Source organism: Nerophis ophidion, linkage group LG06 (assembly GCF_033978795.1).
Source record: "Nerophis ophidion isolate RoL-2023_Sa linkage group LG06, RoL_Noph_v1.0, whole genome shotgun sequence".
Taxonomy (NCBI): Eukaryota; Metazoa; Chordata; class Actinopteri; order Syngnathiformes; family Syngnathidae; genus Nerophis; species Nerophis ophidion.
In genome coordinates, this window is record NC_084616.1 from 49,041,086 (window position 1) to 49,056,974 (window position 15,889).

At 43.6% G+C, this 15,889-nt stretch overlaps 2 protein-coding genes across 8 annotated transcripts; one reads left to right on the forward strand and one right to left on the reverse strand.

Annotated features, from left to right (window-relative positions):
* Window positions 1-425: 425 nt before the first annotated feature.
* On the reverse strand, window positions 426-6,417 carry dnajc5aa (DnaJ (Hsp40) homolog, subfamily C, member 5aa). Of its 5 annotated transcripts, none has more exons than XM_061904050.1 (5): window positions 6,229-6,417; window positions 4,508-4,636; window positions 4,206-4,419; window positions 2,195-2,366; window positions 426-2,129 (listed from the first exon to the last, which is right to left on the reverse strand). In XM_061904050.1, exons 2-5 carry the CDS (start codon window positions 4,615-4,617, stop codon window positions 2,023-2,025), a joined length of 603 nt encoding a protein of 200 aa, XP_061760034.1. In that variant the 5' UTR covers window positions 4,618-4,636; window positions 6,229-6,417; the 3' UTR covers window positions 426-2,022. The 5 variants fall into 5 exon arrangements, with proteins under 5 accessions (XP_061760034.1, XP_061760033.1, XP_061760035.1 ...); XM_061904049.1 differs by having other exon boundaries at window positions 6,014-6,417; XM_061904051.1 differs by having other exon boundaries at window positions 6,265-6,404.
* Window positions 5,809-14,749, forward strand: LOC133554845 (glucose-induced degradation protein 8-B homolog). 3 transcript variants are annotated; one of them, XM_061904046.1, is made up of 5 exons: window positions 5,809-6,023; window positions 6,321-6,448; window positions 6,538-6,734; window positions 7,579-7,776; window positions 13,389-14,749. In XM_061904046.1, exons 2-5 carry the CDS (start codon window positions 6,328-6,330, stop codon window positions 13,560-13,562), a joined length of 690 nt encoding a protein of 229 aa, XP_061760030.1. In that variant the 5' UTR covers window positions 5,809-6,023; window positions 6,321-6,327; the 3' UTR covers window positions 13,563-14,749. The 3 variants fall into 3 exon arrangements, with proteins under 3 accessions (XP_061760030.1, XP_061760031.1, XP_061760028.1); XM_061904047.1 differs by lacking the exon at window positions 5,809-6,023 and adding an exon at window positions 6,048-6,178; XM_061904044.1 differs by lacking the exon at window positions 5,809-6,023 and having other exon boundaries at window positions 6,302-6,448.
* Window positions 14,750-15,889: the final 1,140 nt, after the last annotated feature.

Sequence of the window (15,889 nt, forward strand, 5' to 3'; positions counted from 1 at the left end):
AGTGTCTTAAATTGTAATTGATCATGAAGTCTGCAACAGTTTAAAAGAAAAGGACTTGTCTCCATCTGCTGGTACAGGGACAAGCCTGCTAGGACTGCACTTTTTGCTTCTACAAATGAATGCCAAACCTCCTTTTTGAAACAATGAAGATTCTCACATTTACTGTAACATAAAACATTTATATGCACTATTGGTGTTTATCTGATGCTACCAGAAGTAAAATAATGTTGATATTGCTTTGTTGGGAAGATAACTTGTATTATGTTACAATAATATCCTAAATGTACAGGACAATAAGTGTTGGTATAGCAGCAAAAAATACATTTGTACTGCTGACAGGCAATACAATAGGACAAACTTATGAAAACTTAACTTTCTTCTGAATTAGATGTAGTATTGACAGCAAAGAATAATTGAATACATCAAAATATTTAGGAACATTTATTCACCAACAGCAAATTAGATCATGTTTTCTTCCAGACACACAATTACCATGCTGCAACATAAAGGTTTCTATACTTTATATAGGCCACGTGTATGTACAACCAACCTGCACCATTAAACCTTTGCTTGCACAATTTAATGGTTACAATACAACACCGCACCCGTTAAAATGGTTCCCCATCATCATTTGAAACCATGACAAAGTATGACATAAATTAAACTCCAATTCACTATAGTTGTACTCTGTACTATGTTCTTTTTATTTCGCCATTTCTTGATCCATTGTACTGGTTTTTTTTTTTTTCCGTTTTAAACACACAGTGCATTCAACTTAGAACATGTACAGTAGCGTTTTCAGTATTTGAATGAAAAAGCTATGACAGGTACATCTATGTTTCATCGAGGGTTACAGGAAACATCATACGAGGGGCACAGAAGTCAACATCCATACCGTTAATAGCAGACGGTGGCTCGTCGCAGCTCACCGCTTGTAAACCGTTGCAACACATGATTAGCAGTGAACACACTGACAAACTGGCAAATCTAGCAAACTGCGGGAATTTGCAAAACGCCTGGCAATAGATGCAAATCCATAAAATACAAATTATATTCACTCTGCGATTTCGGATCGCTCACGATTTTCTGTACGAGATATAAGCGGAGTCAAACGAGTCAAAAGTGATTACCCTCAGCACACCTCAAAACAAGATGAAAATGAGAATTCCTCTCATCTCAGGATTAAACAGATGTTGTAGTCAGCATTATTTCCCAGTGTTATGTTCTGCATTCCAACAACTTTTGCAGTGTATACTGGATAAAACACGCTAACTGTTTTGGGTCATAATGAGATGTGTGTTGATATGACAACATTCCTCTAAGGGGAATATGACACCCACTCATGAAACAGCCATACATTAGATCAAACAACCCCATGTTATAATAACAGAGGCTGCAAGGATGGAGTGAAACAAAGCTGAAGCAGAGGCGCCAACGCCTAGAAGTAATTAACACAACAGGTGATGGTCTGCCCTGCCGCAACAACCTTGTGACTGGTGTGAAAAACACACAAAAGACAAGCACAACTTCTTAGACTTAAACATCACTGCTTGATAACTGTTGTTCTCCTGCATGGGAGGGCACTGAGCCCTGCACCCAGCCACAACACGCCGCTCTCCTAGCATAACTTGTGAGAACTGCATTAAAGTGGACATATTGCACATAATTTTGCAGCAACGTGATGAGCCTTAAACGCTGCAAAAGAGGAAGGAAAACACAGCGATGTGTGTTATAAATGAATGGTGCATGCTACACAATGATGTGAGTGAGGGCGAAATGAGGACGTTAAGAGGGTAAAGTAGGAGAAACAGAAACAAATGTAAAGAATAATTGCTCATTTCTTTTCATACTGTGGGGAAATAAATAGGGAAAGAGATGTAAGGTCGGTCTTTTCATAGGCCATGCGGACTATAGTCCCGCTCCTCTGCATGGCCTGCCTTGTGAAAGATGGATTCCTTCATGTCACTGAGGTGGCGCAGGGGAGCAGGCAGGACCGAGGCAAAGATGGACGGGTGCGGCCGGTTAGTTGAAGCCGGTGTCGGTGTGGTAGGAGTAGTGGCCGTCCGATGTCAGCTGGGTGGTTTCTGTCGCTGTTGGCTGCATCATTATGGGGTCACCTCCGGCCTCTACTAGAGCAACAGGAAGAAGACACCTCAGTATTTAAACGCCGATGAACACATGCAAACCCACTCACCTCTCTCATCAGACTGCAGCTGAGCTTCCAGGTCTTCGGGGGACACGTAGAAGTCCTGTTCTTGACCCTCACGAGGCCGAGGTTTACATTTTCCGCAGCAGCAGTTGCAGCAGCAGCACAGGCAGCAGCAAAAGTAGCAGCCCGTGGCCAGGCCGCAGAATACAAACAGCGCCTGCAAGGCAGTGAGACGGTGAAGTTAGATGGCGGAGACAAGGGCTGCACATTTAATCAACATCTAATCCACTTTGAGGCTTTTAATTTTTTCTCTCCATCTTCAAATCAGAATGGATGAGCCTTGCATCCTTGGCTTGCTAGCCAATCAAAAGTATTTACAGGAAACAGGAAGTTTGTGTACATTGAAGCTGATATGCTAATATCTAACACCAATTGTGTTGTATTAATGTACAGCAGGGATATTCAACTAAATTTTTGTGGGGGCCACATTTTTAGAAAGCTAAGGACCGTGCTGCTGGACGGCTCGCTTGACTATTTTTTTCATTTTCTACATTCTGGCTAACCAGCGTCCTCTACCGTCAACATGGAATTTAGGTCTGTTTATTTTGTCAGTTACAGGAGTGCATCTCTGTTTTTAAGGACCTTCTGAGTCTCTCACATGTTTTATGAATTGAACTCGTGGACCACCAGGTGAATAGCCTAAATGATGAAAAAAAAGGACCTAAAAGGGAATCTTCAGGAACACTATTAGTATGACTTAAGACGTTGAATAAATGACTACAGATTCCAACTGAAGTGAACAAGCAATAGCAACACCTTAGCTACATGAGTAACAATACGAGGAAAATGTGTCACTGCCAAAAAAGAAGAGGACTTAAAGGGGCGCCTTGAGGAAGGCCTCAGTGATGTAAATCATAAGTTTGTCCATCGTTTTCCTAGCAAAGTACAGTGGTGTTTGAAGGAACTTGGTGCTAAAATGTTTGTATGGCTTCATTCACTTGCCGGATTTGGTCCCCATGCTGAAAAGGGTTCAAACTGCGGCCTGTGTGTTTCTGTCATGACATGAGAATGCCTAACGGGTGTTTCTGGATAGCGTTTTAACAAATATTTGCATACAGTTTCGCAAGGTTTACGGATTTGATGTCATTTCTCTTTCCATATTGGCACTTTGACGTTGTCCAGAGAAAATATTTGATGAGCCATTATACCAGTAAGCAGGCTATTTCTTCTTTTGTCAAATTTTGTATGTATGTTATACAATGTAAATCTTTATTTGTTTAACATCAGTTCCATGTAACACATCTGGTTTTGTCCAACAACATCCCGTAGCCGCATTCAGGCCTTCAAAAAGAAAGTATGCCAGTATATAACAGGTAACACCACACATTGTTCTGTTACAACTATTGCCTTTCCCTTTTTTCTTCCCCCAAGTTAACCAATTCCTTACTTGGAGTAATGTTCTTTAGATGGCTTACTAAAATGTTTCAAAGTTATGTTTACGCAACCTGTGCAGACTGAAAATTTTATTTTGAAACGGTGGGCAGATGTTAGAAACGGGGCATTCTTGTTTGCAAAAACTGAAACCCCCAACAGCACAAGAACAATTATTTGTGGCCGCAGTGGGATGATATTGCTCGGGTCGCCAGTTGTACAGTATTATTCTACAGTATCTGCAAAAAAGTTTTAATGGTGACAGTGTAAAATGGCAGAGCAGAAGTAAATTATCCGGATTTAGTTCGAAAATGGTGGACGAGGATGAGGCTATGACAAGTGCCCAAGGATTTCTTAAGTGAACATACAGGCATTGTCCACTTAATCCCAAATATTTCGGAAAGGAGATTAATGCATGTTGTTCTAATGTGTGGCAACATGAGACAAGAAAAAAGTAACATTACTTATTTACCTCACTATATTAGATATTTCATGCATTTAAAGAAATTGAATCTAAAAATCTAAATTTTTTGCAGAAAAATTGCAATTTTTTTATTCCTCCAAATTGTGCATTCCTTGCAGAGACAAACAGAAGAACCATGAAATCACTTCAATCCGATCTTACCTTTGCCCACCAGCTTGAGAGTACAAAATAAGTGTTGACATTCTCCTCTCCAAACTGCTCGGCCACATACAGTCCCAGCGAGCCATATTTGTCGTAAATATTGCGCTTTGTGGCATCATTGAGGATGGCGTGGGCATTGTTTATCTCCTTGAATTTATCCGCTGCCTCAGGATTGTCAGGATTCTTGTCGGGGTGAAACTTTAGTGCCAGTTTCCTGCATAGAATAACATGGAAAGTCGCATCAGACAGCCACTAGTACCATAGTGTGGCATCTTCCTCACAATGGGTGGGTTCGGTCTCACCTGTAGGACCGCTTGATGTCATCATTTGTGGCCAACTTTTCCACACCCAGTACATGGTAGAGGGACTCACCCGCGGTGGACAGAGAGCGCTGCCTCTGCTGCTCAGCCATGATGCCTCACGTCCACAGGCTGCACAAAAAACAAACTAGTATACAATCAATGTGAACAATTCCATACATCTTGGCAAAAAGAGAATATATCTCCAATTGGAGAGATTAAATGGTGCTGACTACGGGCCAACAGCTGGCCCAGCTCTGCAGAGTCAAAGGGGGTGCAAGTCCTGGATTTATGACACACGCCTGCAGTCCATTTGTCATGCACTAATAAAGTAACTTTATATTGTAATGTGCCCTAATATTTGCAAGGAATACTTTGTGATATTGTCCTAGCCAAGGATGCTTCAAAAGAGCACATATAATAAACGTATTTCTCAGAATAAATACGCCATATCAAGCTCTTCATATTGAAACGAATAAAGCCACGATCAAGCCAGGTTTGTGTAGATAACATTAGCAAAAATCGGCCTCTTTGTTGGAATCGCGCTCAACTCAAATGTCAATAAAAAGGATTAAAGGCCGCGAAAACGATGCAAGGAGCATAATCTCTGCACATCATCATCATCATCATCATCAGCGGCACTGCCATGGCGCGCAGCATCCATGTTGGTTTGCCTCCTGGCCTGCTCTGGATGCGAGGCAGGCCCGCTCGTCGGAAGTCTTTTCGAAGGGCAACCGCCATCGTGCACGGGCGAACAGAACCAGGCGACGAGAAGGAGAAGACTCACCTTTGACGCAGCTCGGATAGGAGAAGACAGAAACGATGAACAGGTAGTTAGAAAGGACAGTGTGGCGTGACTATGGCTGCATCACTCCGCGGACCCTCTGTAGCACCCACCAACCATGGACAGCTGCAGCAGAACCTTGGCCCCGCCCCCTTCGGCGACGCGACGTGCGCATTCATGCTGACCAGGACGACGTGAGGATGCGGGAAGCGGGGGCGCGCCAAAAGAGAGACGTGACTACATGTTAAAAACAATAATAATAATAATAAGTTTGGCTTGAACATTTTTTAAATATAATTTAATGTGGCTACCTTGCCACATTATCAAACAAAATTACTATGTGGTTAGTATAAATACTGACTACATTTAATTTATAAACCTGGTTTTAGACAAAGGATATTTACAGTATATGACAAGTTTATTTTAGTATTTTTAATATTGCATATAAGTTGACAAAAATAGTATTTCTTTCTTTTAAAAACATTCACCCTTCCTGCTCCTCAGCAACTGTGACGTCACCATCTCCACCAATGGCTGAGCTCGTAAGAATGACGTTGCTATCGCGAGGATATCACGTTAGCTTGGCTTGTTAGCCAGCCGCGGAAAAGCCTCATTGGGAGCCTGTAGTTTCCAAAATCCTTCTTCCTGGAGAACCAATAGGTCTTCTTCCTATAATTTTACATTATCTTCACGTCGACAAGGAAATAAATAAACCCTGGACCTACCGTTTGGACGGTAAGTTAGCGGCCGGCTAACTAGCCGCGGCTGTTTCCCGGGAGGAGGAAATGGGTTTGTTTTGGGATGTTCAAATGAGTTTAGCGCTAGATGTTGTCCACATGACTTTCGGCGCTGTAACACGTTAGTCCTGTCATTTCAGTACTATGCTGGTGGTAAGCACCGTGATATGTCTGTTTGTTTTTATATTAGTTCTTCTTTCTACCCCTACTGTTGCTGTAGGTACTTCAAGCCACCAAACCGTGTCAGTCGTGGCCACGTCTTTCTGCCTCGGCTAAAATATGTTTCTCCAAACAGGCTTCCAATGATGAGTTATGCTGAAAAGCCTGAAGACATCACAAAAGACGAGTGGATGGAAAAATTAAACAACGTGCACATTCAGAGGGCAGACATGAATCGTCTCATTATGAACTACCTGGTGACAGGTGAGTCTTCCCCTGGGGGCGTGGTCTTGAAACGATGCAAGAGTAAATGACACATGTCTAATTAACGTGTATGTGCTTTATGTTTCTAGAGGGGTTTAAAGAGGCAGCAGAGAAGTTTCGGATGGAGTCTGGAATCGAGCCGAGTGTGGACCTGGACTCTCTCGATGAAAGGATAAAGATCCGAGAGATGATTTTGAAGGGACAGATCCAGGAAGCTATATCACTCATCAACAGCCTACACCCGGAGCTGCTCGACACCAACCGATACTTGTATTTTCATCTGCAGGTATAGTTGCATGACCTGATTCTCTCCAGATCTTTGTAGTTTGCTAAACTCCACACAAGGCTCGAAGGCATTGCAAACTTCTTCAAGATAGCAAAAAAATAATGAACCGATCAGGATCGCCGGGCGGGATTCCATAGATGTGACGTAGCGCCGAATCAACTGTTTGATTCAAACAACAATGACGGCACACAGCCCTCGCTGTTTCGTGCGCTGACATTTATTCTACTATTGCAACTGTTTTGTCGAATTTATCGAATATTAATTCTTTAAAAGAAGAACAGAGAACACTTTTGAAGGCATTTATTGTTGGCAAGGATGTTTTGGCTCTTCTTCCGACTGGGTTTGGATTTCCCAGCGTCGCTCTCATCAGCATCACGGGTTGATTTCGATGTGAGTAGTTTAAGTAGCACGTCATTCAAGATAACGGACAAGTGGTTTATCCATCACATACAATGATTTTTTTTTTTACAAGGCCCCGCCTTCTGAAATTCATATCCTATTGAGAACTCCCAGATCAATGTGTGGAGCTCAGCAAACTACAAGGTTCTCGTGAGAGTCAGGTTCACAGCTGCACATGACATAGGTTTGTTTGTATTGTGGTTCCTGAAACACTGGACAAACCGTATGGAAAAATGGAGGATGTCCTTCAGACCAACACTTCATAATTAGAATAATATTGACTTATGAGGACGCGTACATTAACAACTTCATTCTTGTGACTGTACAACTTTCTTGTAAAAATATAACTACCTTTTCATGACATATCAACCTTATGTTTTTAACGATATAGCTTTAATTAAAAAAGCATTCCATTCATTGCATGTGCCTTATTTCTCTGGTACAGCAGCAACATTTGATTGAGCTCATCAGACTAAGGGAGACGGAGTCAGCATTGGAGTTTGCTCAGACACAGCTGGCCGAGCAGGGGGAGGAGAGTCGTGAGTGTCTCACAGAGATGGAGAGAACGCTTGCCCTTTTGGCCTTTGATAACCCGGAAGAGTCGCCCTTTGGAGACCTGCTCAACATGATGCAGCGGCAAAAGGTAGTCTAAAAATATGAAAGTTATGTGTTGTTCATTGCACTTAGTCATTTACACAGTGGGCTATTTAACATAATAATGTCTTCTGCTTATTGGACATTTCTTGCAAGATCCTCCAGGAATTCATAATGTTTCGATTGTGCCAATTCTTGCAAATTTAACAAATCCCTGCAAATTATGCGCATCCCTGAAACTTCATCCAAGCTAGAAACTTCCCTGCACATGCTGGCCAATCATTATTTTCGCCAATTAAATTTGTTTTGCTTCCAGATTAGTGCATTAACTCCATCCATCCATCCATCCATCCATCATCTTCCGCTTATCCGAGGTCGGGTCGCGGGGGCAACAGCCTAAGCAGGGAAACCCAGACTTCCCTCTCCCCAGCCACTTCGTCTAGCTCTTCCCGGGGGATCCCGAGGCGTTCCCAGGCCAGCCGGGAGACATAGTCTTCCCAACGTGTCCTGGGTCTTCCCCGTGGCCTCCTACCGGTTGGACGTGCCCTAAACACCTCCCTAGGGAGGCGTTCGGGTGGCATCCTGACCAGATGCCCGAACCACCTCATCTGGCTCTTCTCGATGTGAAGGAGCAGCGGCTTTACTTTGAGTTCCTCCCGGATGGCAGAGCTTCTCACCCTATCTCTAAGGGAGAGCCCCGCCACACGGCGGAGGAAACTCATTTCGGCCGCTTGTACCCGTGATCTTATCCTTTCGGTCATGACCCAAAGCTCATGACCATAGGTGAGGATGGGAACGTAGATCGACCGGTAAATTGAGAGCTTTGCCTTCCGGCTCAGCTCCTTCTTCACCACAACGGATCAGTACAACGTCCGCATTACTGAAGACGCCGCACCGATCCGCCTGTCGATCTCACGATCAACTCTTCCCTCACTCGTGAACAAGACTCCTAGGTACTTGAACTCCTCCACTTGGGGCAGTGTCTCCTCCCCAACCCGGAGATGGCACTCCACCCTTTTCCGGGCGAGAACCATGGACTCGGACTTGGAGGTGCTGATTCTCATTCCGGTCGCTTCACACTCGGCTGCGAACCGATCCAGCGAGAGCTGAAGATCCCGGTCAGATGAAGCCATCAGGACCACATCATCTGCAAAAAGCAGAGACCTAATCCTGCGGTTACCAAACCGGAACCCCTCAACGGCTTGACTGCGCCTAGAAATTCTGTCCATAAAAGTTATGAACAGAATCGGTGACAAAGGACAGCCTTGGCGGAGTCCAACCCTCACTGGAAATGTGTTCGACTTACTGCCGGCAATGCGAACCAAGCTCTGGCACTGATCGTACAGGGAACGGACCGCCACAATAAGACAGTCCGATACCCCATACTCTCTGAGCACTCCCCACAGGACTTCCCGAGGGACACGGTCGAATGCCTTCTCCAAGTCCACAAAGCACATGTAGACTGGTTGGGCAAACTCCCATGCACCCTCAGGAACCCTGCCGAAAGTATAGAGCTGGTCCACAGTTCCACGACCAGGACGAAAACCACACTGTTCCTCCTGAATCCGAGGTTCGACTATCCGACGTAGCCTCCTCTCCAGTACACCTGAATAAACCTTACCGGGAAGGCTGAGGAGTGTGATCCCACGATAGTTGGAACACACCCTCCGGTCCCCCTTCTTAAAGAGAGGAACCACCACCCCGGTCTGCCAATCCAGAGGTATCGCCCCCGATGTCCACGCGATGCTGCAAAGTCTTGTCAACCAAGACAGCCCCACAGCATCCAGAGCCTTAAGGAACTCCGGGCGGTTCTCGTCCACCCCTGGGGCCTTGCCACCGAGGAGCTTTTTAACTACCTCAGCGACCTCAGCCCCAGAAATAGGAGAGTCCACCACAGATTCCCCAGGCACTGCTTCCTCATAGGAAGACGTGTTGGTGGGATTAAGGAGGTCTTCGAAGTATTCCTTCCACCTATCCACAACATCTGCAGTCGAGGTCAGCAGAACACCATCCGCACCATACACGGTGTTGATAGTGCACTGCTTCCCCTTCCTGAGGCGGCGGACGGTGGTCCAGAATCGCTTCGAAGCCGTCCGGAAGTCGTTTTCCATGGCTTCCCCGAACTCTTCCCATGTCCGAGTTTTTGCCTCCGCGACCGCTGAAGCTGCACACCGCCTGGCCTGTCGGTACCTGTCCACTGCCTCCGGAGTCCTATGAGCCAAAAGGACCCGATAGGACTCCTTCTTCAGCTTGACGGCATCCCTCACCGCTGGTGTCCATCAAGGGGTTTTAGGATTGCCGCCCCGACAGGCACCAACTACCTTGCGGCCACAGCTACGATCTGCCGCCTCGACAATAGAGGTGCGGAACATGGTCCACTCGGACTCAATGTCCAGCACCTCCCTCGTGACATGTTCAAAGTTCTTCCGGAGGTGGGAATTGAAACTTTGTCTGACAGGAGACTCTGCCAGACGTTCCCAGCAGACCCTCACAATGCGTTTGGGCCTCCCAGGTCTGTCCGGCATCCTCCCCCACCATCGCAGCCAACTCACCACCAGGTGGTGATCGGTAGAAAGCTCCGCCCCTCTCTTCACCCGAGTGTCCAAAACATGAGGCCGCAAATCCGATGACACAACTACAAAGTCGATCATGGAACTGCGGCCTAGGGTGTCCTGGTGCCAAGTACACATATGGACACCCTTATGTTTGAACATGGTGTTTGTTATGGACAAACTGTGACGAGCACAAAAGTCCAATAACAAAACACCACTTGGGTTCAGATCCGGGCGGCCATTCTTCCCAATCACGCCTCTCCAGGTTTCACTGTCGTTGCCAACATGAGCGTTGAAGTCTCCCAGTAGGACAAGGGAATCACCCGGGGGAGCACTTTCCAGTACTCCCTCGAGTGTTCCCAAAAAGGGTGGGTACTCTGAACTGCTGTTTGGTGCATAAGCACAAACAACAGTCAGGACCCGTCCCCCCACCCGAAGGCGGAGGGAGGCTACCCTTTCGTCCACCGGGTTGAACTCCAACGTACAGGCTTTGAGCCGGGGGGAAACAAGAATTGCCACCCCAGCCCGTCGCCTCTCACTGCCGGCAACGCCAGAGTGGAAGAGGGTCCAATCCCTCTCGAGAGAAGTGGTTCCAGAGCCCTTGCTGTGCGTCGAAGTGAGTCCGACTATATCCAGCTGGAATTTCTCGACTTCGCGCACTAGCTCAGGCTCTTTCCCTCCCAGTGACGTGACGTTCCACGTCCCAAGAGCTAGCTTCTGTAGCCGAGGATCGGACCGCCAAGTGCCCTGCCTTCGGCTGTCGCCCAGCTCACAATGCACCCGACCTCTATGGCCCCTGCTACGGGTGGTGAGCCCATTGGAGGGGTGACCCACGTTGCCTCTTCGGGCTGTGCCCGGCCGGGCCCCATGGGAACAGGCCCGGCCACCAGGCGCTCGCCATCGTGCCCCACCTCTGGGCCTGGCTCCAGAGGGGGGCCCCGGTGACCCGCGTCCGGGCGAGGGAAATCTGGGTCCATGGTTTTTCATCTTCATAAAGGTCTTCGAGCTGCTCTTTGTCTGATCCCTCACCTAGAACCTGTTTGCCTTGGGAGACCCTACCAGGGGGCTTTATCCCCCCGGACAACATAGCTCCTAGGATCATTGGGACACGCAAACTCCTCTACCACGATAAGGTTGCATCTCAGAGAGGAGTAGTGCATTAACTGTCTAATGAAAACCTATGTTTGTTTCTTGTGTAGGCAGGCCAGGAACAGCAACATCAAAATTCAATCAACCAAACTTTATTTTCTCTTAATGTATTTTACTGTGGGAGTGTGCCCGAATCAGCCAGAATTTACAAATTATAGTTTTTTTTTTTACATTTAAGTTTACTGGCTTGGGCAGCACGGTAGAACAGGGGTTGGTGCATGTGCCTCACAATACGAAGGTCCTGAGTTGTCCTGGGTTCAATCCCGGGCACGGGATCTTTCTTTTTAGAGTTTGCATGTTCTCCCTGTGACTCCGGGGTGCCCTCCGGGTACTCCGGCTACCTTCCACCTCCAAAGGCATGTACCTGGGGATAGGTTGATTGGCAACACTAAAATTGGTCCTAGTGTGTGAATGTGAGTGTGAATGTTGTCTGTCTATCTGTGTTGGCGCTGCGATGAGGTGGCAAATTGTCCAGGGTGTACCCGCCTTCCGCCCGAATGCAGCTGAGATAGGCTCCAGCGACTACCCCGAATGGGACAAGCGGTAGAAAATGGATGGTTGGATGGAAGTTTACCGGCTTAATTTCAACAATTATTTCATTCATGCTTTCTCCTTTGTGTTTCACTCCTTAACACATAACACTTTCTCAATCTCCACCAACATGGTGTGTTTAAGAGCATCGAAAAAATTTACGTCATAACACACTAACATACACTTTGGTATTTCGGCAGGTGGTTACGGTGTGAATGGATATATATAGTTTATTTACGCAATATTGACTAGTAATGCACTGAAAAAAGATGTACTTTAAACACCGGAACAGTGCTGCCAAAACCCGATGTTGTGATGATGTAAGCAATACGCACAAGGTTGTCTGGATCGGAAGTAGCATGTCGGCGCTGTGGACATACTTTAATGTATTGGAGATATATACGTGCGGACAGCGATCTACAAAATGTATGATGACTGTGGCGGCCTTTAAGGAGAGGAAGGCTGTGTGACGTCAGGCTTTATGCAGCTCTCTTTTTGTTGCGGACATGAACCGTCAGAAGTAAAGACTGTTTCAACACGAGTACGGTCAACACTAACAACAAACGTAGATGCTAGGTTTATTGATAATTGTTTTTAATAAATAAATTATGACTAAAAGGATTGGAGAAGTCCCTAGAAAAAAATTCTCAACAAAGTACATTTTACAATTAAAAGCAACAATTTAGAAATGGAGCAAACCGATATTATGTAAGAAAAAATATATGTTTATACTATAATAAAAAAAAAACACATTTGTTGCAAATGTATGTCTACATTGTTTTTGCCTTTTTCAAGAAAATATTTGCATCATAGCAAATAATGTCTGAATGACCAAGCGCCTACAGCCACAGGTATTTTGTCAATCCAGGGGAAACCCTGATATAGCCCTTCATCACGTTTTCTCAAAGGGCTTTGGAACTGGTACATCAACTTACGAGCACATTGCGTTCCACAACCGAGCTTGTGACTCAAACACTTCTTCTTAAAACAGCCTTTCCTATTGAAATTAATTGAAGTCAATTCAATCTGTGCTTGGCCCTCCCCAAACACCATAATTTTAACATTTAACTTGCTTTTTAAAAAGGAAAACAAACTTGTATACAATTGATACTGTTTGAAAACTTTACATTACAATAGAATGTACTACAAATGACCCCATTAGTTTTATAAATTAAAAATCAATTTGGTAGCTACTAATTTTGACCTTGGCAATTTATACAAAATCTTTCAAAAATACATGATCTGAATTCATTCAATGTTGAAAAGCATTTTAAATGGCACAATAGCATTGAAGAATCATTTACCACTGTGTATAGAATGTAATGAATATTGCAAACACTTTGCAGTATGTTTTAGAGAAGTGTTTTGACCTGAATTATAGGAAATGTGCGTGTCAAGCGTGTAAAGGCCTGTCTTGCTTGATGCACAGGTGTGGAGTGAGGTCAACCAAGCTGTGCTGGACCATGAAAATAGGGAGTCCACTCCCAAACTAGCTAAACTCCTCAAGTTACTGCTGTGGGCACAGAACGAGCTGGACCAGAAGAAGGTGAAATATCCTAAAATGACTGATCTGAGTACGGGAACCATCGAGGACCCCAAGTGAACAAAAAAAAAAGAAAGGCCTCTTAGATTATAATCAGAATGTGTGACAACCATAGCATTGTTGCACCTGGTTAGTGGGTTAAACCGGGATTCTTTATTTATTTTGGTTAAACTTAGTCATGACTGTTGCACGTAATGAGCGTCATGTATGTTGCCATGGAGATATGTTTTGTGAACAGTTAATTCATACTGTATGTTCATGCAACTAGTGTTATTTTAACAGTATTCCCTTTATTATTTCATGTGTAGCAATACAGTTACTGATTATTTTTTATTCCTGTTAAATACAAACATGGAATAACACTCCTGCCCCCCAAACCTATACCTCTTATCACTGTTTGGTCTACATTGTAACATTTGTGCTACCGTTTTTGTGCAACCCAGTCACAACTACATTCAGCCATAATAACTAAAACTGGCTTAAATCGCTATCTCGAACGACAGCTTATTATTAATAAATACATGCAATGTTTTATTTCATTTGTTGTGAAGGAGAGATTAGTATTTATTTGATTTCACAGACTGTAAATCTTTGCATTTTCAAAGTATCATTTAAATACCCCACCTGGATTTTAGGGGAGTTGTTGGTCAGCAAATACAAATTTTGTATATTTTTGTTCCTTGAAAGCCTTGAGTGTGTATTATTTATTGTGACAGTTGTGCCCACATGACATTAGCTTGCTTGAAAGCAAGTTGATTGTACAAGAGTGATACTGTGATGAGTACAACTGTGAAAGATTAAATGGGTGAAATTCTTTTTTAAAGTCAATACACATTTAGATTGAACCCTTTTGTGTAAATTTACAATTTAACAATATATAAATTACTTAAAACCGAACATACCTAATCGGTAAAAATAAAATGCTTCAACTTTTTTCTTTTTAATGTAATCAAAAGAGTTGCAAAGGAATATTTTAATCTAGCGTTGTCTGACTTTTGGTCCAACAGTTGTTTCACTTTGACCGCATGCAAGTGTCTAATTTACCGCAGGAGGGGCACTTTACTTCTAGAATCAAACCAACCTTGCTGCTAGTTGTCCATCTTTAAGTTCTTTAAAAGTTGTGTTGTCTTTCTATTGACTTGCACTGGCATATTGAGACATGGAGTGCTCACGTCCCTTTTTATTATTCAACATTTATAAGATCAATTTGCAAATATTAAAATAAACAAAACTTTTGTGAAAGATTTTTTTCTGTCTTGGGCTCTTTTTTTCTTAAGTTTAAACAAATTACATCAAACAATAAGAAAAACTTTGGTTCATTGTACTTTCTTTACAATTTGACCAATAGTAATTTTTCCAATTAAATGTTTGAAAATGATGAATAAATTAAAAATGTCTATAAAATGAATTAACTAATTATAATATGTGAGTGTGAATGTTGTCTATCTGTGTTGGCCCTGTGATGAGGTGGCGACTTGTCCAGGGTGTACGCCGCCTTCCGCCCAAAGCAGCTGAGATAGGCTCTAGCACCCCTCGCGACCCCGAACCGGACAAGTGGTAGAAAATGAATGGATGGATATACAGTAATATTACACGTTTATTCATTCTAACTTTACCAACAATCATAAGTTGAATCAGCACTAAAATGTTTATGATCAAATTGTATTGTTTAGGAATGTGCGGATCAGGGTTTAATGCTGACGATTCCAATACTGATCATCCATGAGTGAGAATTACCGATACCAATGCCAATACCAGTCTCATGTATTAACCATACATTTTTCAATTAATTTATGCTCAGTGCTATTCACAGTTTGTTAATATCAACATAATATTTATACGTGTTCACTTTTTTTTTATTACATACAATTGGTCAAGAAAATAATGTCAATAGTACACAGTAAAGCAGATATATTTAACTGGCGGCCTGGCGGTTACACCAGACCGACCCCAGCGTTTATTTCAAAATCTGGGGGAAATTTTTTCTGCAGTGAATTCCTAAAAACACTAGAGCTAAAACATGAAGTCTATGATTTTTTGTAAGAGGAAAAGGGAGGAAACATTCAAACTGTCAATAGATGTAATTGATATTGAAAGGGTTTCTGAGATTAGATTTTTAGGAGTGATACTGGATGATGGTCTGACATGGAAATCTCATATTGCATATGTACGGAAAAAGATGTCTAGGAGTATTTTTATATTAAATAAGGTAAAATATGTGTTAAATTACAAGTTATGCGTATATTGTATTGTGCACTTATATTGCCATATATCAGCTACTATGTGGAAGTGTGGGGGAACACATACAAAAATAACAAAAAAGCATTGTATCAACTACAGAAAAAGAACGGTAAGGATTATTCATAAAGCAGATTATCTAGAACACC

What these genes read in the sequence shown, in the direction of transcription:
- dnajc5aa (XM_061904050.1), bottom strand. Translation starts at nt 4,617, where the DNA reads ATGGCTGAGCAGCAGAGGCAGCGCTCTCTGTCCACCGCGGGTGAGTCC. An exon ending in TCTCAAGCTGGTGGGCAAAG is followed by an intron (nt 2,367 to 4,205) that starts GTAAGATCGGAT and finishes ACTGCCTTGCAG; the next exon opens with GCGCTGTTTGTATTCTGCGG. An exon ending in GCTGCAGTCTGATGAGAGAG is followed by an intron (nt 2,130 to 2,194) that starts GTGAGTGGGTTT and finishes CTGTTGCTCTAG; the next exon opens with TAGAGGCCGGAGGTGACCCC.
- LOC133554845 (XM_061904046.1), top strand. Translation starts at nt 6,328, where the DNA reads ATGATGAGTTATGCTGAAAAGCCTGAAGACATCACAAAAGACGAGTGG. An exon ending in TATGAACTACCTGGTGACAG is followed by an intron (nt 6,449 to 6,537) that starts GTGAGTCTTCCC and finishes TTATGTTTCTAG; the next exon opens with AGGGGTTTAAAGAGGCAGCA. An exon ending in ACTTGTATTTTCATCTGCAG is followed by an intron (nt 6,735 to 7,578) that starts GTATAGTTGCAT and finishes TCTCTGGTACAG; the next exon opens with CAGCAACATTTGATTGAGCT.